This window comes from Gadus macrocephalus, chromosome 11 (assembly GCF_031168955.1).
Source record: "Gadus macrocephalus chromosome 11, ASM3116895v1".
Classification (NCBI taxonomy): Eukaryota; Metazoa; Chordata; class Actinopteri; order Gadiformes; family Gadidae; genus Gadus; species Gadus macrocephalus.
In genome coordinates, this window is record NC_082392.1 from 19,505,131 (window position 1) to 19,521,524 (window position 16,394).

Consider the following 16,394-nt stretch of genomic DNA (forward strand, 5'->3'; position numbering starts at 1 on the left):
TGAGTGCGATAAGCCGTTACAAGCCAAGTGGGCGTGTTCACATAGACGTATGCTTGATAGATCAGTCTACCAGCCTACCCAGTGGAGCGTAGCGAATGTTGCTTATCTATCCGCCACACGTCTAGTGGACACTCCCACTTGTGATGTCACTAAAACACAGGGAAAGGACGATTTTCAAACGGCTTGTATTGGCTAATCACACACACACCTGGTGGCATAATATCACCCCTTTAATAACAGTGTATGCAGGAACAACCAAATTCACGCATGCAATTACAGTAAGAGCGACACCACTAATTAAGGAGCGCAACATCCCTTTTATCCCTTTCCATGTGATGATACAAGGGTCAAGCTTTTGAAACTTTATTTTCTTATGTCCACCCTTATTTCCTTTAGGTGTGTTGTTCTTCCTTTAATAACATTGCACTGTGTGATTATGCTTCATTTAGTTTGCTCGAGCAAAATATAAAAAACCCGTTATATTGGAGGTTGCATTGTTTATGAATCCATTCCATGGGACCAGTAAACTAGACTCTTTATGAAAGAAAAACGCCCGAAAGCAGAGAGGGAGGAGAAATGAGATGAAAGAGATACGTCCGGAAGGCGGGAAACAAATGGTCTTGGAGGATTTGACCGGCCACTGAATTCAGCAGCAGGTGGACGGGCCAGGGGGAGGAGGGGTGACGGGGAGGGGGGGTGGAGGTGGGAGACCGGGGGGCAGGTGTGAGATTAAAACCAGCCATGGGAGGCAGGAGAGGTAGGGGGAGCTGATGAAATGTGATGAAGAGATGCTGGGGGGGGGGGGGGGGGATACGTGAGGTGATGCAAGGTGATGTGAGGTGGGAGGAAAGAGAGAGGAGATAGAGGAGTGTGGAAGGGTTGCAGCAACAGTATAGTAGAAAAAGGAGGCAGGTAAAGGTTCCAGAACAGAAAATAACATGAAAAAGGGAGAAAAACATCAACAACAACATCAACAACAACAACAATAGCAACAGTCAGGCCCTTATACACATACACAGGCGAATAAAGGAAATTCAGAAAATACAATCGTGGATAAACGACTCCCTTTTCACCTCTAAAGGGACAGAAGACAATTAACTTGGACCGCTCGACTCCCAGCAGCCAACCCTATTCACCGGCGTCCTCGCAGGCGCCCTGAAGACTACGGTCGGAGAAAATTCTCTGCTCAGCCACGACCCGCTAGACGGAAACAATTTGCCCTCCACGTCTGGAGCAGATTGGCACGCGCAAACATTCTTTTGCCACACTTTGGGGGCCAACCTAATCGGCGAGCCCCCCCACAGCCGCGAGGTGAGACGTCGTAAAGAGGAAGACAGGAAGCAGTTGTAATTTCAGGGAACCAAGGCGGGTGTGTTTGGAACCGTAGTCGTAGAATAAGAACCGATTCAGCCTGTTTTATTTTGTAGCCCCGTAAACACGCACGCACGCACGCACACGCACACGCACACGCACACACACACACACACACACACACACACACACACACACACACACACACACACAAACCCCCCCTTACCCTCCCTAATCCCTTTTACCCACTAATTGTATGTTGTCCGTTCTTTGCACTTAAAAATAGTTCTTAGCATTGAGTAGCATCTTAGCCTAGCTATCGTTGTTGCATACAGGGAATGGGTTGACCTAGCTATTGTAAGTGCTTGACACTTGGTTCTATAAACATCCTTACTGTATTTACAGAGATATATTGTTGTTTATATTTTAAGACCATTTGGCTAAAAGCATCTGCTAAATGTCCTGAATGTAAATGTCATTGTAGATTTTTCCATGGTTGGGCTCACACGGGAGGGCAGCCATGTTTGACTATGACTGGATAAAAGCGTCTGATACTGCCCCTAAATGTAAATAGTCGCGTTCCGACTGAGGGACTTTTCCCTCTAGTGACCCGATATGGGTGTGGCTATGGAGAGGATCTGCCCAACTTCACCGTTTAGTGGCTCAGTCAGCGGCCCAGGTAGTACCTACCTCGGAGGTAGGAGCTTTCTGAGCCGCTCCATACTAGTCGACGCTGATTGGATACGGTTTAGGCGGGAAATGACGCGAGTGCGACTTATGATCAAGGCGGGGTATGGCGTGAGCAGAACTCGACCCTGCCCCAACATGTGAACAGTGCCATTTTTTTTAAAGCAAGCAGAGCAGACAGAGACTACATAAATAAATTATTATTGACAATAAATTTATAATCTCGTCAGACAAAAAGTGTTGCAGAACTAATTACATCCCATTTTAACTCCATTGGGTAACTCTGTAGGCCTCACAACTAAGCCTCTTTCCAAGAAGTCCCTCAGTCGGAACGCGCCTCATGTCAACGTAAACCGTGCCCACCCACCAGGTCGTCGAAGATGTCCCTCTGGTGGACGTGGATGGTGATGAGGGTCTCGTACTTGGTCCGCTCCACGGCCCCCAGGTCCCGGGTGGTCATGTCGATGAGCGTGTTGAGCAGGTCCAGGAACAGCTGGTTGGTCTTGGGCATGATGCGCCGGTCGTAGCGGGCGTTGGTCAGGGCCTCCTCCGCGTCCCGCGTCCAGATCATCTGCACCCCCAACAGGCCCACCTAGATGGACGCACACACACCACACATGTACCCCCGCCCCCGTGAACAGCGGTTGGAGGAGGGGTCACGTGCACGAGGATGGGGGACATTGGCGAGGGGGATAAATGGTAAATGGTCGATGGAATGCATTTATATAGCGCTTTTCTAACCAGTGGCCACACAAAGCGCTTTACAATATTCATAATATAATGAATATTATGAATATTCCCACAATCATGCACACATTCACACACTGAACGACGGTGTCAACCACGCAAGGCGACAGCCAGCTCGTCGGAGGCAGTTAGGGGGAGGTTTCTTGCTCAGGGACACCTCGACACTCAGCCAGGAGGAGCCGGGGATGGAACGGGGATAGCAACCCTCAGGGTACAAGTCTACCCACTCTACCTACCCCTGCCTACATGCCGGGATCGGTGGAAAAAGAAAAAGAAAACAAAGCGATGGAAAAACCCATCTTCTGTTAAATCGGTCTATTTCTTTGCCTGAAGAGCGGCTAACAATTACCTGTTTGCCAGTCATCTCCAGGGTGAAACTAAGACACGTCATTTGCTTTTAATGACGCGGGGGCCTTTTTATGTTCACATGTTGACTCGTAATACGTCCCGAATTCTTAATGAGACCCAATTATTGAGCCTCCATTGGTTGACTACCATCCAAACCCTTTGACATTTAATGTCTCGTAATAACCCCCCCCCCCCCCCCTCAACACATACACAGTCACAAACAGCTCTACTCCCAGTGCTGTTGCCATAGAAATAGTATGTGACTGCCCATATATGGCAATAGTCACGCATACTGCATTTTGGATGGCAGCCAGTCAACCTAGTGACAGTTATTGACACAGGACGGTTGTTCTCTGGCCCTTTACCACATTCTGAATTTGACAGTCACAGCTACACAAAACCCATCATCCACAATGTATTTATAGGATGCCATGACATTATTCGAATCAATTTCCCAAATCCAATGTTCTGGCTCAAATTCAAGTTTGTTACTGTCCATTAACTGCAACCAGGTTCATACAACACACAAATACACACAGCCGCAACAACAAAACAGCACATGTGGTCGTTGGAAACCAATGGAAAACCATTGTGTCCGCGTTGTGTCTTCCTTCTTTGTACAAGTCTCTGTTAACCCTCCTACCTTCCCTGTAAGGGTCCTTGAGCAACACGAATGGCGCTTCTAAACGCACGGCACAATAAGAGATAATAAGATAGATAGAAATGTTGATAGATAGAAACTTAATTCATCCCCTTGGGGAATTCAGGTATCCAGTAGCTCACAAAGTCAATAAACAGACAGTACAGTTGACAAACAACAAAATGGACAAACAGTAAAAGTCAATCAAATAAGTCACTTAAAGGCCAGCAATATTTCCCATCATTGCATTTAAAAAAGAGCAAGGGGTAGATATAAATAAATATGACACAATTGCATTTTGTCCAGTGTGTGTGTGGGGGGAAGGTGTTCCTACGAATAACATTCGCTTGACACGCCCTCCACACAAGTTTTCCTGACCTGCGCCGGGAAGGAGTGGAGGAAGTCGACGAGCTGGAAGCCCGAGTCCTGGATGGCGAGCGCTGCCCGGCGGATGACCAGGTGCAGGGACCTCTGCGACTCCTGCAGCAGGGCGTGCAGCCACAGCTCCACGTTTCCCTCCGCCAGCACCGGCCGCTCCAGCTCCACCGTCTCGCCCTCCCGCGACGACACCGCCATGATGCGGTCGTACATCTGCATCGCCGATGGGTCAACGGTCGTTTTGTCAAGGAACAAGGATGCTTTAATTGTCGTTTAACATGTACATGACAAACTAAATGCAGTACTCACGTCTCAGTGTGCTACCTATACCCCTAGAATTTGTTTCATTCAAAATAAGCCATTCATATTAGCCGCAAATTAATGCTTTCGAGTGCAGCAGTGAGTTCCTGTTGATACAGTCAAAGTGTAGGTCTGGACAGCAGACGGGGTTATGGACATTATAGTGCGTAACTTAAGCGCAGTTAATCAGTGCATAATCAAGGGGTGTTTGGCAGTTCAACATTCTTATAGTCAGGCGGGTTTATGGGATTCATCGGGACAGCCTAACGTTCACCCAACCATACACACTCGGGAACGGTTGGAGCGGGTTAGTCGTCCTGCTCAGGGACACCTCGACACTCACAGCTAGGAGGAGCCGGGGATCGAACTACCAACCTTCTCTACCTCCTGAGCCACATGCCGTCTTGTTGTTTTATGATATTGTATAGTTTGACTCTTCTATCTATTCTAGTAAATATAACAAATTATACAGTCATAGCCATCCATTTTCCCGGGGTGCAATCTCTGTTTGTTTAAAGAGCGTGGGGGAGTTTTAATCCTATGCAAGGAATCAGTTTGCATCCAAGCCTATTTTAAAAAGGTCATTGTAATATCTTTGGGTTACTTAACGTAATCCCTGGTTCTTTGATAACAGAGAGAGGTGTTTCACTATAGGAATCGCCTAGGCGTGACCTGCTACTGGAAGCTCCAATTGCACCACGTCTGTCCTTGACAGACAGGTCGGACTGTGCCACAGGGTCCCGCCCCCTGCACTTATACAGTCGACCCGCCCTCCTCAAATCATTCTATACCGGTTTCTTTCCGTGTAAATGCAAGGAGGGACGTGTTGGTGAAACACCTCACTCTGTTATCAAAGAACCAGGGATTACGTTAAGTAACCCAAAGTTCTTTTTCTAACTTCGTTCAGTGTTTCACTATGGGAGATATAGACCACTCCCGTATTGCATATGTCTCCCGAAGCTATGCAAATTCAGCCAGGCAGCAAACATGAGTCTGGTGAGATCGTCTCCAGCACGGCTTGAGAAACAGAAGGCCCTGAGACATCCAGCCTATAAAACCTAACAAAGGTGTGAGGCGTAGCCCAGCTCGCCGCAGCACAAATGTCATGCACCGACACTGCCCTGAATAAGGCCCATGAAGTAGCCATACCCCTTGTGGAGTGGGCCCTCAAGCCATGGGGGGGCTGCAAGCCCCTACTTTCATAAGCAAGAGATATAGCCTCCACAATCCAGTGGGATAGCCTCTGGCGGGACAAAGGCTTGCCTCTATGGGGAGTGGCCCAGGACACGAACAGCTGATCCCCTTTCCGACAATCAGCTGACCGACTCACATATACATGTAGGGCCCGTACCGGGCATAATGTATTGAGTCTCTGCTCCTCCGCAGAGGAGAAAGGAGGCGGGTGAAAAGCCGACAGTTCCACCGTGAGACACCTATAGGTCGACTCAACCACCTTAGGCACAAAAGCCGGATTGGGCCGTAGACAGACCTTGGAGATCCCCGGAGCAAACTGCAAGCAGGAAGGACGGATAGACAATGCCTGTAAATCACTCACACGCTTAGCTGTGGTTAAAGCTAAGAGCAACACCACCTTCAGCGACACAAACTTCATCCCCACCGTCTCCAACGGCTCAAAAGGGTGATGAGACAGGGCATCCAGCACCATCGATAAATCCCACAAAGGGACCAGGGGCCTGGAAACTGGGAGCTTGCGACGCGCCCCCTTCATGAAGCGACAAACCAAGGGATGCTGCCCTGCAGGCTTATCCCCAAAGCCAACATGACAAGCTCAGATGGCCGCCAAGTACACTTCAATCGTGGAAAAGGCCTTACCCTTTTCCAATAATCCCTGTAGGAAACACAGTAGGTCCACCACGGAACACTGATATGGAATGGCGTGCCTCGAGTCGCACCAGTCCTAAAAAACCCGCTACTTGCCACTGTAGAGCCGGCGAGTGGAAAGGGCCGGAGAGCGGTAACACACGCTGGGTGTTACTTTCACCTTGCGATTCAGGTGGCGACGGGAGCACAGACGTAGTGCTGCGACCCAGCGCTGAAAATCTCTCCTCATCAGAAGACCCAAATGTACTACTGATATCACCGAAGCCATAAGGCCAAGCAGGCGTAGGCATAACCTGAACGATACGGTCTCTCCCCGCCTGAAGAGGGAGAGACACTGCGTGAGAGACGTTACACTCTGATAGTGTGACGCGATAAGAGAGAGAGTCTATGTGGAGACCCAAATATTCCGCACATTGTGCGGGGTCCCCACGGCTCTTTTCCCAATTTATGCTGAATCCCAGAGTCCTCAGATGATTTATCACCGTAGTATAATCTCTGAGTGCCTGTTCGCGTGAACTGGAACATATCAGATAATCGTCCAGATAAGAGAATATTCTGATGCCGCTGTTTCTTAACGGTGACAGTGCTGCCTCCACACACCTGCTGAACACTCTCAGGGCCAACGATAGCCCGAACGGGACCACTTGGTATTCGTAAGCCCTGTACATTTCCGGTGTGCGGGATAGATGGCAATGTGAAAATATGCGTCTGACAGATCAATCGTTACAAACCAATCCCCTGGACGGATTGAACGACAGAGCACTTTGTGTGTTAACATCCTGAACGTGTAATTGCGCAGGTGTCTGTTTAACACACGGAGATCTAATATTATGGGGCGAAGGGACGAGCTCCCTCTCTTCGGAATGAGAAAATAACGGGAGTAAAAACCCTGTTGGGCTTGCTCGTTCGGGACAGCCCTGATCGCTTGTTTTCGCAGCAGGGACGATATTTCGTCCTCTAGGATTCGTGCCGAATCCCCACTGGCCATAGAAACCAACACGTTGTTGAATCTGGGTGGTTTCATAGCAAACTGCAGTCTGTAACACTGGGAAACCGTAGAGAGGATCCACGGGTGAACTGCGCATGCGCGCCACTGTTCCACTCGCTATGCGAGTGGGCTCATGTGATCGCGCCCCAACGACGTCACCCTCGGGACGCAAGGGGAGAGGTCTGCCCTCACAGGAGAAGCGTGAGCTCCCCCCATGAGAATGTAGGGACCAAGACATTGTTTTATTTTGTTTTGGTTTGTGCATTTCACCCTTGGCTCTGGGCCTGGTTGCGAAAATGCAGGGTTTATTGTGTGACACTGGGAAAATGCTTGGTGGCACTGTGTCAATCGTTGCCCCTGTCTCAGTTCGCCCTGAACGTGAGGCGAGAGAGACTGAGAAAGGGCCCCTGGAGAACTTATCCAGGTCCCTGAACCATGGAACTCGGGGCTTTGCTCTACCCCCCCAAGGTTTATTTTCTTCATGGGAGGGGGAGAGAGAGAAGCTGGGATTGCTAGGTCGCACGCTTCCTCTTCCCCTCCCCGGGGTGGGGAGAGCGGTTCCTGGCTGCCGCAGCAGCGAAGGACTGTTTGCATATATAGGGTTAGGGTAAGCTACTGTTTGTAGCTAGGGTTAAGGTTAGGATTGGCTACTGTTTGTAGTTAGGGTTAGGGTTAGCTACTGTTTGAAGCTAGGGTTAAGGGTAGGATTGGCTACTGTTTGTAGCTAGGATTAGGTTTAGCTACTGTTTGTAGCTAGGGTTGGGGTAAGCTACTGTTTGAAGCTAGGGTTAAAGTTAGGATTGGCTACTGTTTGTAGCTAGGGTTAAGGTTAGGATTGGCTACTGTTTGTAGCTAGGGTTAGGGTTAGGATTGGCTACTGTTTGTAGCTAGGGTTATGGTTAGGATTGGCTACTGTTTGTAGCTAGGGTTCGGGTTAGGATTGGCTACTGTTTGTAGCTAGGGTTAGGGTTAGGATTGGCTACTGTTTGAGGCTATGGTTGGGGTAAGCTGTTTGTAGCCAGGTGCCGGTCTTGCCTTGTCATGGAAGCGGACGCTCTTGATGTTGTCGAAGACGTTGAGGAGGTGGGCCTGGATGGTGTGCGAGTCCGATGCCTGGCCCAGGATCTCCAGCAGGGCGGGGTCGGAGACGAAGAAGAACCGCGGGAACAGCAGGCGCTTCTTCTCCAGGTAGCTGCTCGCCAACGCAACCAACCAACGGATCAGAACCTCATTTTGTGGCTATATTGCATGTCCCTAACGATTGTCGTTTGGTGCCCAAACATAGCCTTCATCATTGCACAAAAGATATATCCATTATTTAAAACAGGAATATACTTAGGAAATAGTTGGAAATGGCTGCCGGCTAACTTGATTTAAAAATAAACAGCTGGCAATGACTTATAGAATCGAAATAAGGGAAGCCAAAAATACTTGCAACACCATTATTGTTTCTACATATTGGAACATTGATTTATCTCCTTCTCCAGGTCCTTCCCACTGCTTCCTTTCCAGTATTTCCGTTCATCCATACATATTTAGTTTATTCTGTGTATGGTGGTTGTATTTCGTCCAAAAATACAATAGTGTATAAATAGTGTATAAATCCAATAAAGAGTGTATAATTTCCCCGATTAGGATTTAGTATTAGCGTGATTATGATAATGTTACGATTTTAGATTGATCTATATAATAATGAACGTGCATTTGTACTGTATCATGTGTATTTTTATAACAATGCAATACAAGTTATAAGCCCATATGGGCTGAGAACCTGTGGAGGTGAAGGACCTTTGAATAAAATAAAATCCTCCCTCCCTCCCTCCCTCCCTCCCTGCCTCGGACTCTCACCCATCTCAGCCTGTTATAATCAACCCGGCTGTTACTCTCCCAGACACTCCGGTTTGTCCCCCTTCCTCCCCTGTTAGCTCACCCCGTCAGGGACTTCTGGCAGATCTCCAGCTGCTCCAGCAGGTGGGGCAGGAGCTGGCCCATGGTCTCATCGCCCACGCATGACTGCACCACGTTGGGCATCTCGTGGGCCCGGGTCATTATCTTCACCCAGGACTTGTCGATGTTGGAGAACCTCTTGGCCTCCTGAGGAGACCGACCAGGTCAGGGCGGTGGGGGTTAATGCGGGGCGTTCATCCCCCCCAGCGAACGTTAAGTAGAGTCAGGGTAAGAGTGTGTTGAAGACCTCGAATTATGGGACGATGTGATGAAATAACTTTAGCTTACGAAAAGCTATAATATAATAGAGAATGTTTTGTTAATAATTAATATTGTAATATGATTATTACTTATTAATACGAAAACTAAACAAGTGAGAATCGGACATATTGCTTTTGTATGAATTATATCGAACATTGCATCCTATTCACCAAACCCTTGTCTGTCTGGAAGCCACAAAATATAGACGCAACATTTGCATCTTCATTAAACCGAGTCGAGAATAACTCCGGCGGTGGAGCAATGACGTTAAATGTCAAGCGTTAGATCCAACCGAACTCCTCCATGAACCCAATCTAGACAGAATTTATCCGAAGATACACAGTGGCAGTTTCACAGCAGAGAAAGTGGTGAGCTGTGATGACGACATTGATGTGTTTTCCCTGTTTGTATCGAGTCCCCTACTTTAGGAAGCTGCTTGGCAATGTCCCCGCCCACGAACACGGCCTCCAGGTAGATCCAGAGGTTCTGGACGGTCATCCAGTTCTCGATGATGTCCGTGGTGTTGGACAGGTTCTGGACCCACTTCTGGATCTGCACCTTGAACGGAGTGTTGTATCTGCAGCCATAAATAAAGGTTTGGTCGATTTGAACACAAGGAAATGTAGCAATTTCACTGCATTATGCACGATGATAATGCGCGACCGAAGTTCATTGTTGTGCATGTATAAACACAATGCATACATTTCATCATTATTTGACACAGAGTTCACCGTTTGTAAAATAGTTGCCTGTGCTATTTATTACTAATGACAATTGCAAAAAAAACATCCAAACTTGAACTGAAAAATGAATATAACAAAGTATAAATATATATAGCTATATATAATAGGAATAAAACCTATATATGCAGTCCTGCGGCGTTGCAGTTCTTTTAACAAGGTTCCAGAGTTGTTTTTGAGGGGAGAGGATTAATCACACCGACATCTGTGTGAGGGCTCAGCGTTAATGAGAGACATGAAAGTAATAGCATTTCATCTCCTACACCATTGACCTAATGAGCAGCACAACAATACTGCATAACTGCTGGTCCTTCTGGACCGCTGGTGTGACCGGGTGTTTGTTTGAAGGGGAAAATGTGGTCCTTCTAGTCATTTAGGCAATTATTATAGCATTATGTGGATGCGACTAATGGAGAAAAAATTGTAGTGATAACGAAAAGTCAGTGTAACATCGAATACCAATAATGCTAGAGCCCAAAGTAATCCTTGCTGTACAGACAAGCCGCCAAAAAGCTTTAAATTACTTTAACTTTAACTGTAATGTCATTTCACATGAAGCCAGGAATTGATAATAGGTCATGTAAAGCAATGTCAAGCCATCTTGTGAGACTGAGCCATAGACAAAAATGTGAAGCAACATCTAAACATGGCACGGCCACCATAGCATTCAACCATTCATTATTATTGTCATCAATTCCCTATCGATCACTATTATTCAACTTGTGGCCTGCGGATATTTTGATCCAGCAGCAGATGATTTATTAGAAGAGAAATAATCAGCGCGTCATCACCACAGCCACCCAGGCCATAGACTGTTCACACTGCTTCTGTCTGACGTTGAGCACACAAGCACGTACTGCCAGGCTCACAAAGACCCCAAGGCATCTTCTGGTACATTCAATGTACATTACCCTAAATAAATGGATATATTCATGGGTACTTTCCATTTTAGACCTATCATATTCAATATTTATATTCCTCATTGGCCATTCACACTCTCCCGTTGGCTAAACTCAAACAGGTTGCATAACATTCCCCCGTTTGTTTACATTCTCTGGATTTAAGTGCTGCTGCTAGTGTTTTTATGATGTTTTATTTTTGTGATGTTAGGTCATGTGGTTCCTGCAATATTTTTTGTTATTGTGCTTATCTGTACATTCTCTTCAGATTCATGGTATTTAATTTGAACACTCTACATTGGATTTATATGCTGAATTGGACAGTTGTTTACATGTTTACATTCCCTGGAACTGTCAATAGTGTTCTTGTTTTGTTTTTTTGGTGTATTATGTAGATTTGTTATTATGTGGATTTTTTTATATGAATATTTTATTACGTTGCTATCCTTATTTTATTCGTGACTCTTTTGTTCATCTGTCACGCCTCCTAAATATTGTTTGCCTGACAGGTCAAAAATAATTACAATGTACAGACTGACCCTGCGATTTCTGAACAAATGACAATAAAAACACTTTGACACTAATTAGCGCTTAACGAGTAACACCTGTCCTCTTCTTATTGAAACTCTCCCTGCGTTCCAATACCCATACTACCATACTATTTAGTATGGACTGCAGTAATTCCTACGAGTAAAATTTAAAAGTATACAATTTGGAACACAGCCTCCATTTGGGGGCAGAAGCCCAGAAAGGAAAGAAACCACCAAACGCAACAAAATGGCCGCCACCGACCTGTTGCTCATGAGGGAGCCCAGCACCATGAGGCTGTCCTCCATGCTGGCGATGACCTCCGACGTGCTGTCCCCCCGCAGCAGCAGCTCCCCGCGGGCCTTGAAGTGCGCGAAGGTGAAGGTCTTGTTGTCCCACTCGGCGATCACCTGCTTCAGCTTCTGCTCGATGTCCCGCTCCTTCACCGCGCTGATGCAGATGTCCTGCGCCGCGGGGGTTACAGGGTGTACACGAGTAGGAACGCAAACTGTATCGTAACCAGGGGTTACCACCACCGACGGTAACCGTTTGATAAAATACAATGATGATATGAAAACAATGATTATTTTTGTATTTACAATTATATTGTGATGACATTTAAAGGTCACTGAAAATAGAGCAATTTTTTAAGCGTATATTTACTTTGATCTAAGCAATTGACACGCAATTTATTCTGCAGACCACCGTGAAAGAGATATACATTTGCGATGACAACACAAGAGTTAATCGTGTGTCTCCATCAGCTAGCCCTCTGATGGCCGGCAGTAGCCTCACCTCAATCTCCTCTTTATTCTTCAGCAGCGGAGCCTCCATGATGTTGCGGAGCTTGAAGGTGTCGGACTCCACCTCAAAGGTATGCCCAGTCACCTGGGCGTACAAAATGGATTCAGAAATATTAACTATGGAGTGAATTTATTTCCAATATGAGTTGAAAATAAGACCCAGCATTTTTGGATATAGAGTTTATTCACAAATATGAATTTGATTTGCCGCACACAAATTTGTACGTGTTTTACTGAGTTGTTTATTAGTTATCATTTGCGTCTCAAATCTATATTTACAATTTTCGATTTTTTACTGAATGGAATTAATTATGTAATTATGTAAGAAAGGCAGATTGACATTAATTTAGCATTGAAGGAGATTTCTGTGTGAGTTTGCATCAGAAACCTCAGTGATCCGTTTCCAATGGCGGCTCATCATGGCGCGGTTGGTCATGAGCTCCAGCAGGGGGCAGCACTCGCTGAACTCGTCGATGGTCTTCTTCAGGTCCAGGAAGGCCTGCCATTCCTTCAGGGCCCGGGGCAGTTTGCGGCACCTGGGTCAGACAGGGGTTGTCATGGTTACTAAGTGGATATCCTGATGACTTTGGTACAGAATAATCAATCATGATGGAGCTCATGGGATTCAGCATCTCAAATTAGGCCCAAATACCATGTTTCCAAAATGATCGTCAAATTATCAAATGATCGGGAAAAGCGACCCCTGTGGTCAAAGAGACTGCTACTTGGATTTTCAGAGACCTGCTTACATGCAGTGCCTACATGTGTACCAACTTTGCGAACTCTGAGTGGCTCTTCTTTGGAGTGATCGAAGGCAGCGCTCTAAATCGACGCCTGAATCGTCTAAAAAGTTTAAATCGACACAGTGATGTCATTTCTTAAGCTATCAGAACCAAACTTTTGACATTACCTAGGGAGATGTCCTTGATGGACCCAGCAAGTCCCTGGGGTACTCTGAAGTGGACTTTCGAGTGTTCAGATAATGGCAGCTAATTTATATTATCGTATTTTAGCGCCCACATAATCTGAATTTAACATCTATTCCCCTCCATGATGGAGCTCTTTCGTTTTTGTTTTGTCAAAGACCACTCTTCGCCCCCTTGCCCCCTTTTCTTTTGCACGATGACACAAACAAAGAGACAAAGACTGGCCCTGGCCGAGGTTGATAAATGGATATGCTTCGGCGCATTGATGAGACCCTGTGATGAAGATGACATCCTGACCAGACTCCCTTGGCACAAAGATACAGTTAGGAGTGGGAGGTTTGGAAGGGAGAGAGGCAGTGTTAATGGGTGTCCCTATGATAGAGTTCTCTCTTTGAAAAGCCCTGATGCTGTTTTGTTCCTGCTTTTTTCCCAGCTCTTTATCCACCCTGAATGCCAGGCTGGGTTGATTGAACGGTAATATTGTGGAGGTCAATGTTGGTCTGAAGCAGTGAAATGGGACAAAATATAAATCATTTTCAGCCATTTTATCTTAATGAACTCATTGGCCCTTGGAATTTATAATCTATCGCTCAACCACTTAAAATGGGGAATAAGAAAAATCTAATCTTGTAATTGTTTACGACAATAATATTCATTACTTTTGAATATTTGATTAAATCTGTTATTGATGGCAGTTGATGGATGATCAGCCCAAGGGTAAGCTAAACGAAGGACGACAGATCCATGGACATCTTAGTCGCTACATTAGTCTTAAGACTGGGTTTGGAGTCTTGGATCCAGGGACCATCCAAGGATAAGTGGATGGTTTGGAAACAGCGTGCCACCAAATGAAGAACATGGACATGGTGCGTCATGAAACAATCAAGTAATGGGGAATATTCTCGAGTGATCTTCTTTTTTATTTATCTTTTGTTTCCTTGAAATAACCAATAGCTCTCTGAATGTAGTATTCTCCCCAGGCCATGACACAAAAAATAAAAACTGTCAAAAACTCCAAAGCCGGTTCTTTCACTTCAATATTTCCCCAGTTAATTACCAGTCAATCATTTGATTATCATCGCTTAATCTGTAGGCGGGCTCCTTTGTTTTTAGTTTTCTTTTCACTCATCTGTGCCATTAGCTCCACTTAATGGAATCCAATACAGCCATCAAGCCTGTGATCTATGCAGCTTGGGTCAATAACTCGATGAATAGCCCCCTCCTATGAGTCAATCAGTGCCATCAGTATATTGAGCTTGCAACATTGGTTTTTGTAGTTATAGGAATACATTTTGTGTTTTTTCAAAAAGTTTTACTATTGCAGAAATATTGTTGAGCAGAACTTCTGCTGAGATGCAGCACTCAGCCTGGCCAGGAAGACCAGGATAGAAAGGGGCGGAGCTTCCTGTTTTGTTTGTTCAGACTTTTATCTCTGTCGAATATGTTATATCTAATACAAAAAACCTGACCTGGGGGTTCTACTTTTTTTTTTTGCTGGGTATAAGAATATGCTTTGCAAACATAGGGCCCTATTTTAACGGTCTGAAATGCAAGTGAGAAGCGCCAAACGCAAGTACCGTAATTTTCGGACTATAAGCCGCGCCTTTTTTTCCCATTTTTCGATTCTGCGGCTTATATAACGGTGCGGCTAATCTATGGATTTTTACAGCTAACGGCCAGTCGGAAAATTAGTATTCAAAGCTTAAATCAGTATTCGGAGCTTTGTTGTTTTTTTTCACGTACGTGACGTTACCAGAGCGAGGGAGGCAAACTATAAGCGTCAGCGACACCAAGCAGAGAAGCGAGAGAGGTGGAGGAAGAATAGATATCTTGTTTCCCTTTACTTTATAACATAACATTAGCAGGATCTCGGGAGGAAAAGTAATAGGCCTACTTAGCGAAATGGGGGTCATCCCTATGTTATCCGGGTCCTATGTTCCCCGATTTTCCCAAAAAGGGTCCTATGTTCCCCTGTAGCCATTGTGGCAACCCGGCCCCGACCCGGCGGGCCTGGAAGCCCAGAGGGCAGGTAATACGAGCTGTCTACCACCCTTTTCCCCCAGAGGGCGCCAAGGGTCGCATTGGCAAGGTCCCACTCAACGCCAACGGGAGACACCTGTGTACCAGGCCAATCAGACCCAGGTGAGGGCTATAAAGAGAAGCTGAGATGCAGTCTAAAGAGAGGAGGTATGTGACCCATGTAGAGGCAGAGAGCGGAGCGAGATTCCCTACCCGGACGGACCTTTGCCCCGGGACCCGGTCTAGAGAAGACCACAGGAGACCACGGAAGGACCTCCTCACCTGGATACCGGGACAGCGCGTGAGACACGACCACAATCTATCAATCTTTAAAAATATTTAAACTTTGACGCGACATTCGCGTGATGACAGCCAATCGGCGTTCAACAGCGTGGTCACTGAGTGACATGTGTAACGTAACAGCCAATCAGCGTTCAACCGGCCAACTCAGTGCAGTGCAGTCCGGGGTGAACTGCAGCATGGAGGAGAAAGTGATTGTTGCCGTTTGCGAGTCCCGGAGCTCTTTATATAATAGTATATAATATAATATAATTGTATAATAATATCACGGCCAAAAGCTCTGTGCGCCTCCGGATGGCCGTATGGCAGGGAGCTCTCGTAGGGATTGGGCTTCTCGGGGTTTGTTTACCGGCGTATGAATAGACTGCGTCAGGTTCTCCGACGTCTCTCCCTCTTCCAGAAAAAGTTAAACACATGCAATGGTAGTTATCTCGGCCGGTATTTGGCAGTAATGGTGGAAAAAGTAACAGACCGGGGAACATAGAAACCTTTTTTTTAAAAAGGGTCCTATGTTCCCCGGTCACATACATATCGGGGAACATAAGACCCTTTTTGGGAAAAGCGGGGAACATAGGACCCTTTTTTTAAAAAAAGGGTCCTATGTTCCCCAGTCTCATACAAAGAGGGGAACATAGGACCCGGGGAACATAGGACCCGGGGAACATAGGACCTGGGAAACATAGACACGCTCCCGCGAAATGCTAACTTAGCTTAGTTGTTTGTTTACGTT

The 16,394-nt window shown here is 46.3% G+C and overlaps 1 protein-coding gene across 1 annotated transcript in view; it reads right to left on the bottom strand.

The window, feature by feature from the left end:
* dnah5 (dynein, axonemal, heavy chain 5) overlaps positions 1 to 16,394 on the bottom strand; it is a 139,661-nt gene that overhangs the window by 90,752 nt on the left and 32,515 nt on the right. Inside the window, exons 32-39 of the mRNA XM_060064883.1 lie at positions 12,808 to 12,955; positions 12,412 to 12,504; positions 11,881 to 12,080; positions 9,873 to 10,026; positions 9,172 to 9,335; positions 8,277 to 8,433; positions 4,112 to 4,324; positions 2,366 to 2,590 (exon numbers count right to left, since the gene is read on the bottom strand). Coding sequence (XP_059920866.1) covers positions 2,366 to 2,590; positions 4,112 to 4,324; positions 8,277 to 8,433; positions 9,172 to 9,335; positions 9,873 to 10,026; positions 11,881 to 12,080; positions 12,412 to 12,504; positions 12,808 to 12,955 — 1,354 coding nt within the window. The remainder of the gene's footprint in view (positions 1 to 2,365; positions 2,591 to 4,111; positions 4,325 to 8,276; positions 8,434 to 9,171; positions 9,336 to 9,872; positions 10,027 to 11,880; positions 12,081 to 12,411; positions 12,505 to 12,807; positions 12,956 to 16,394) is intronic.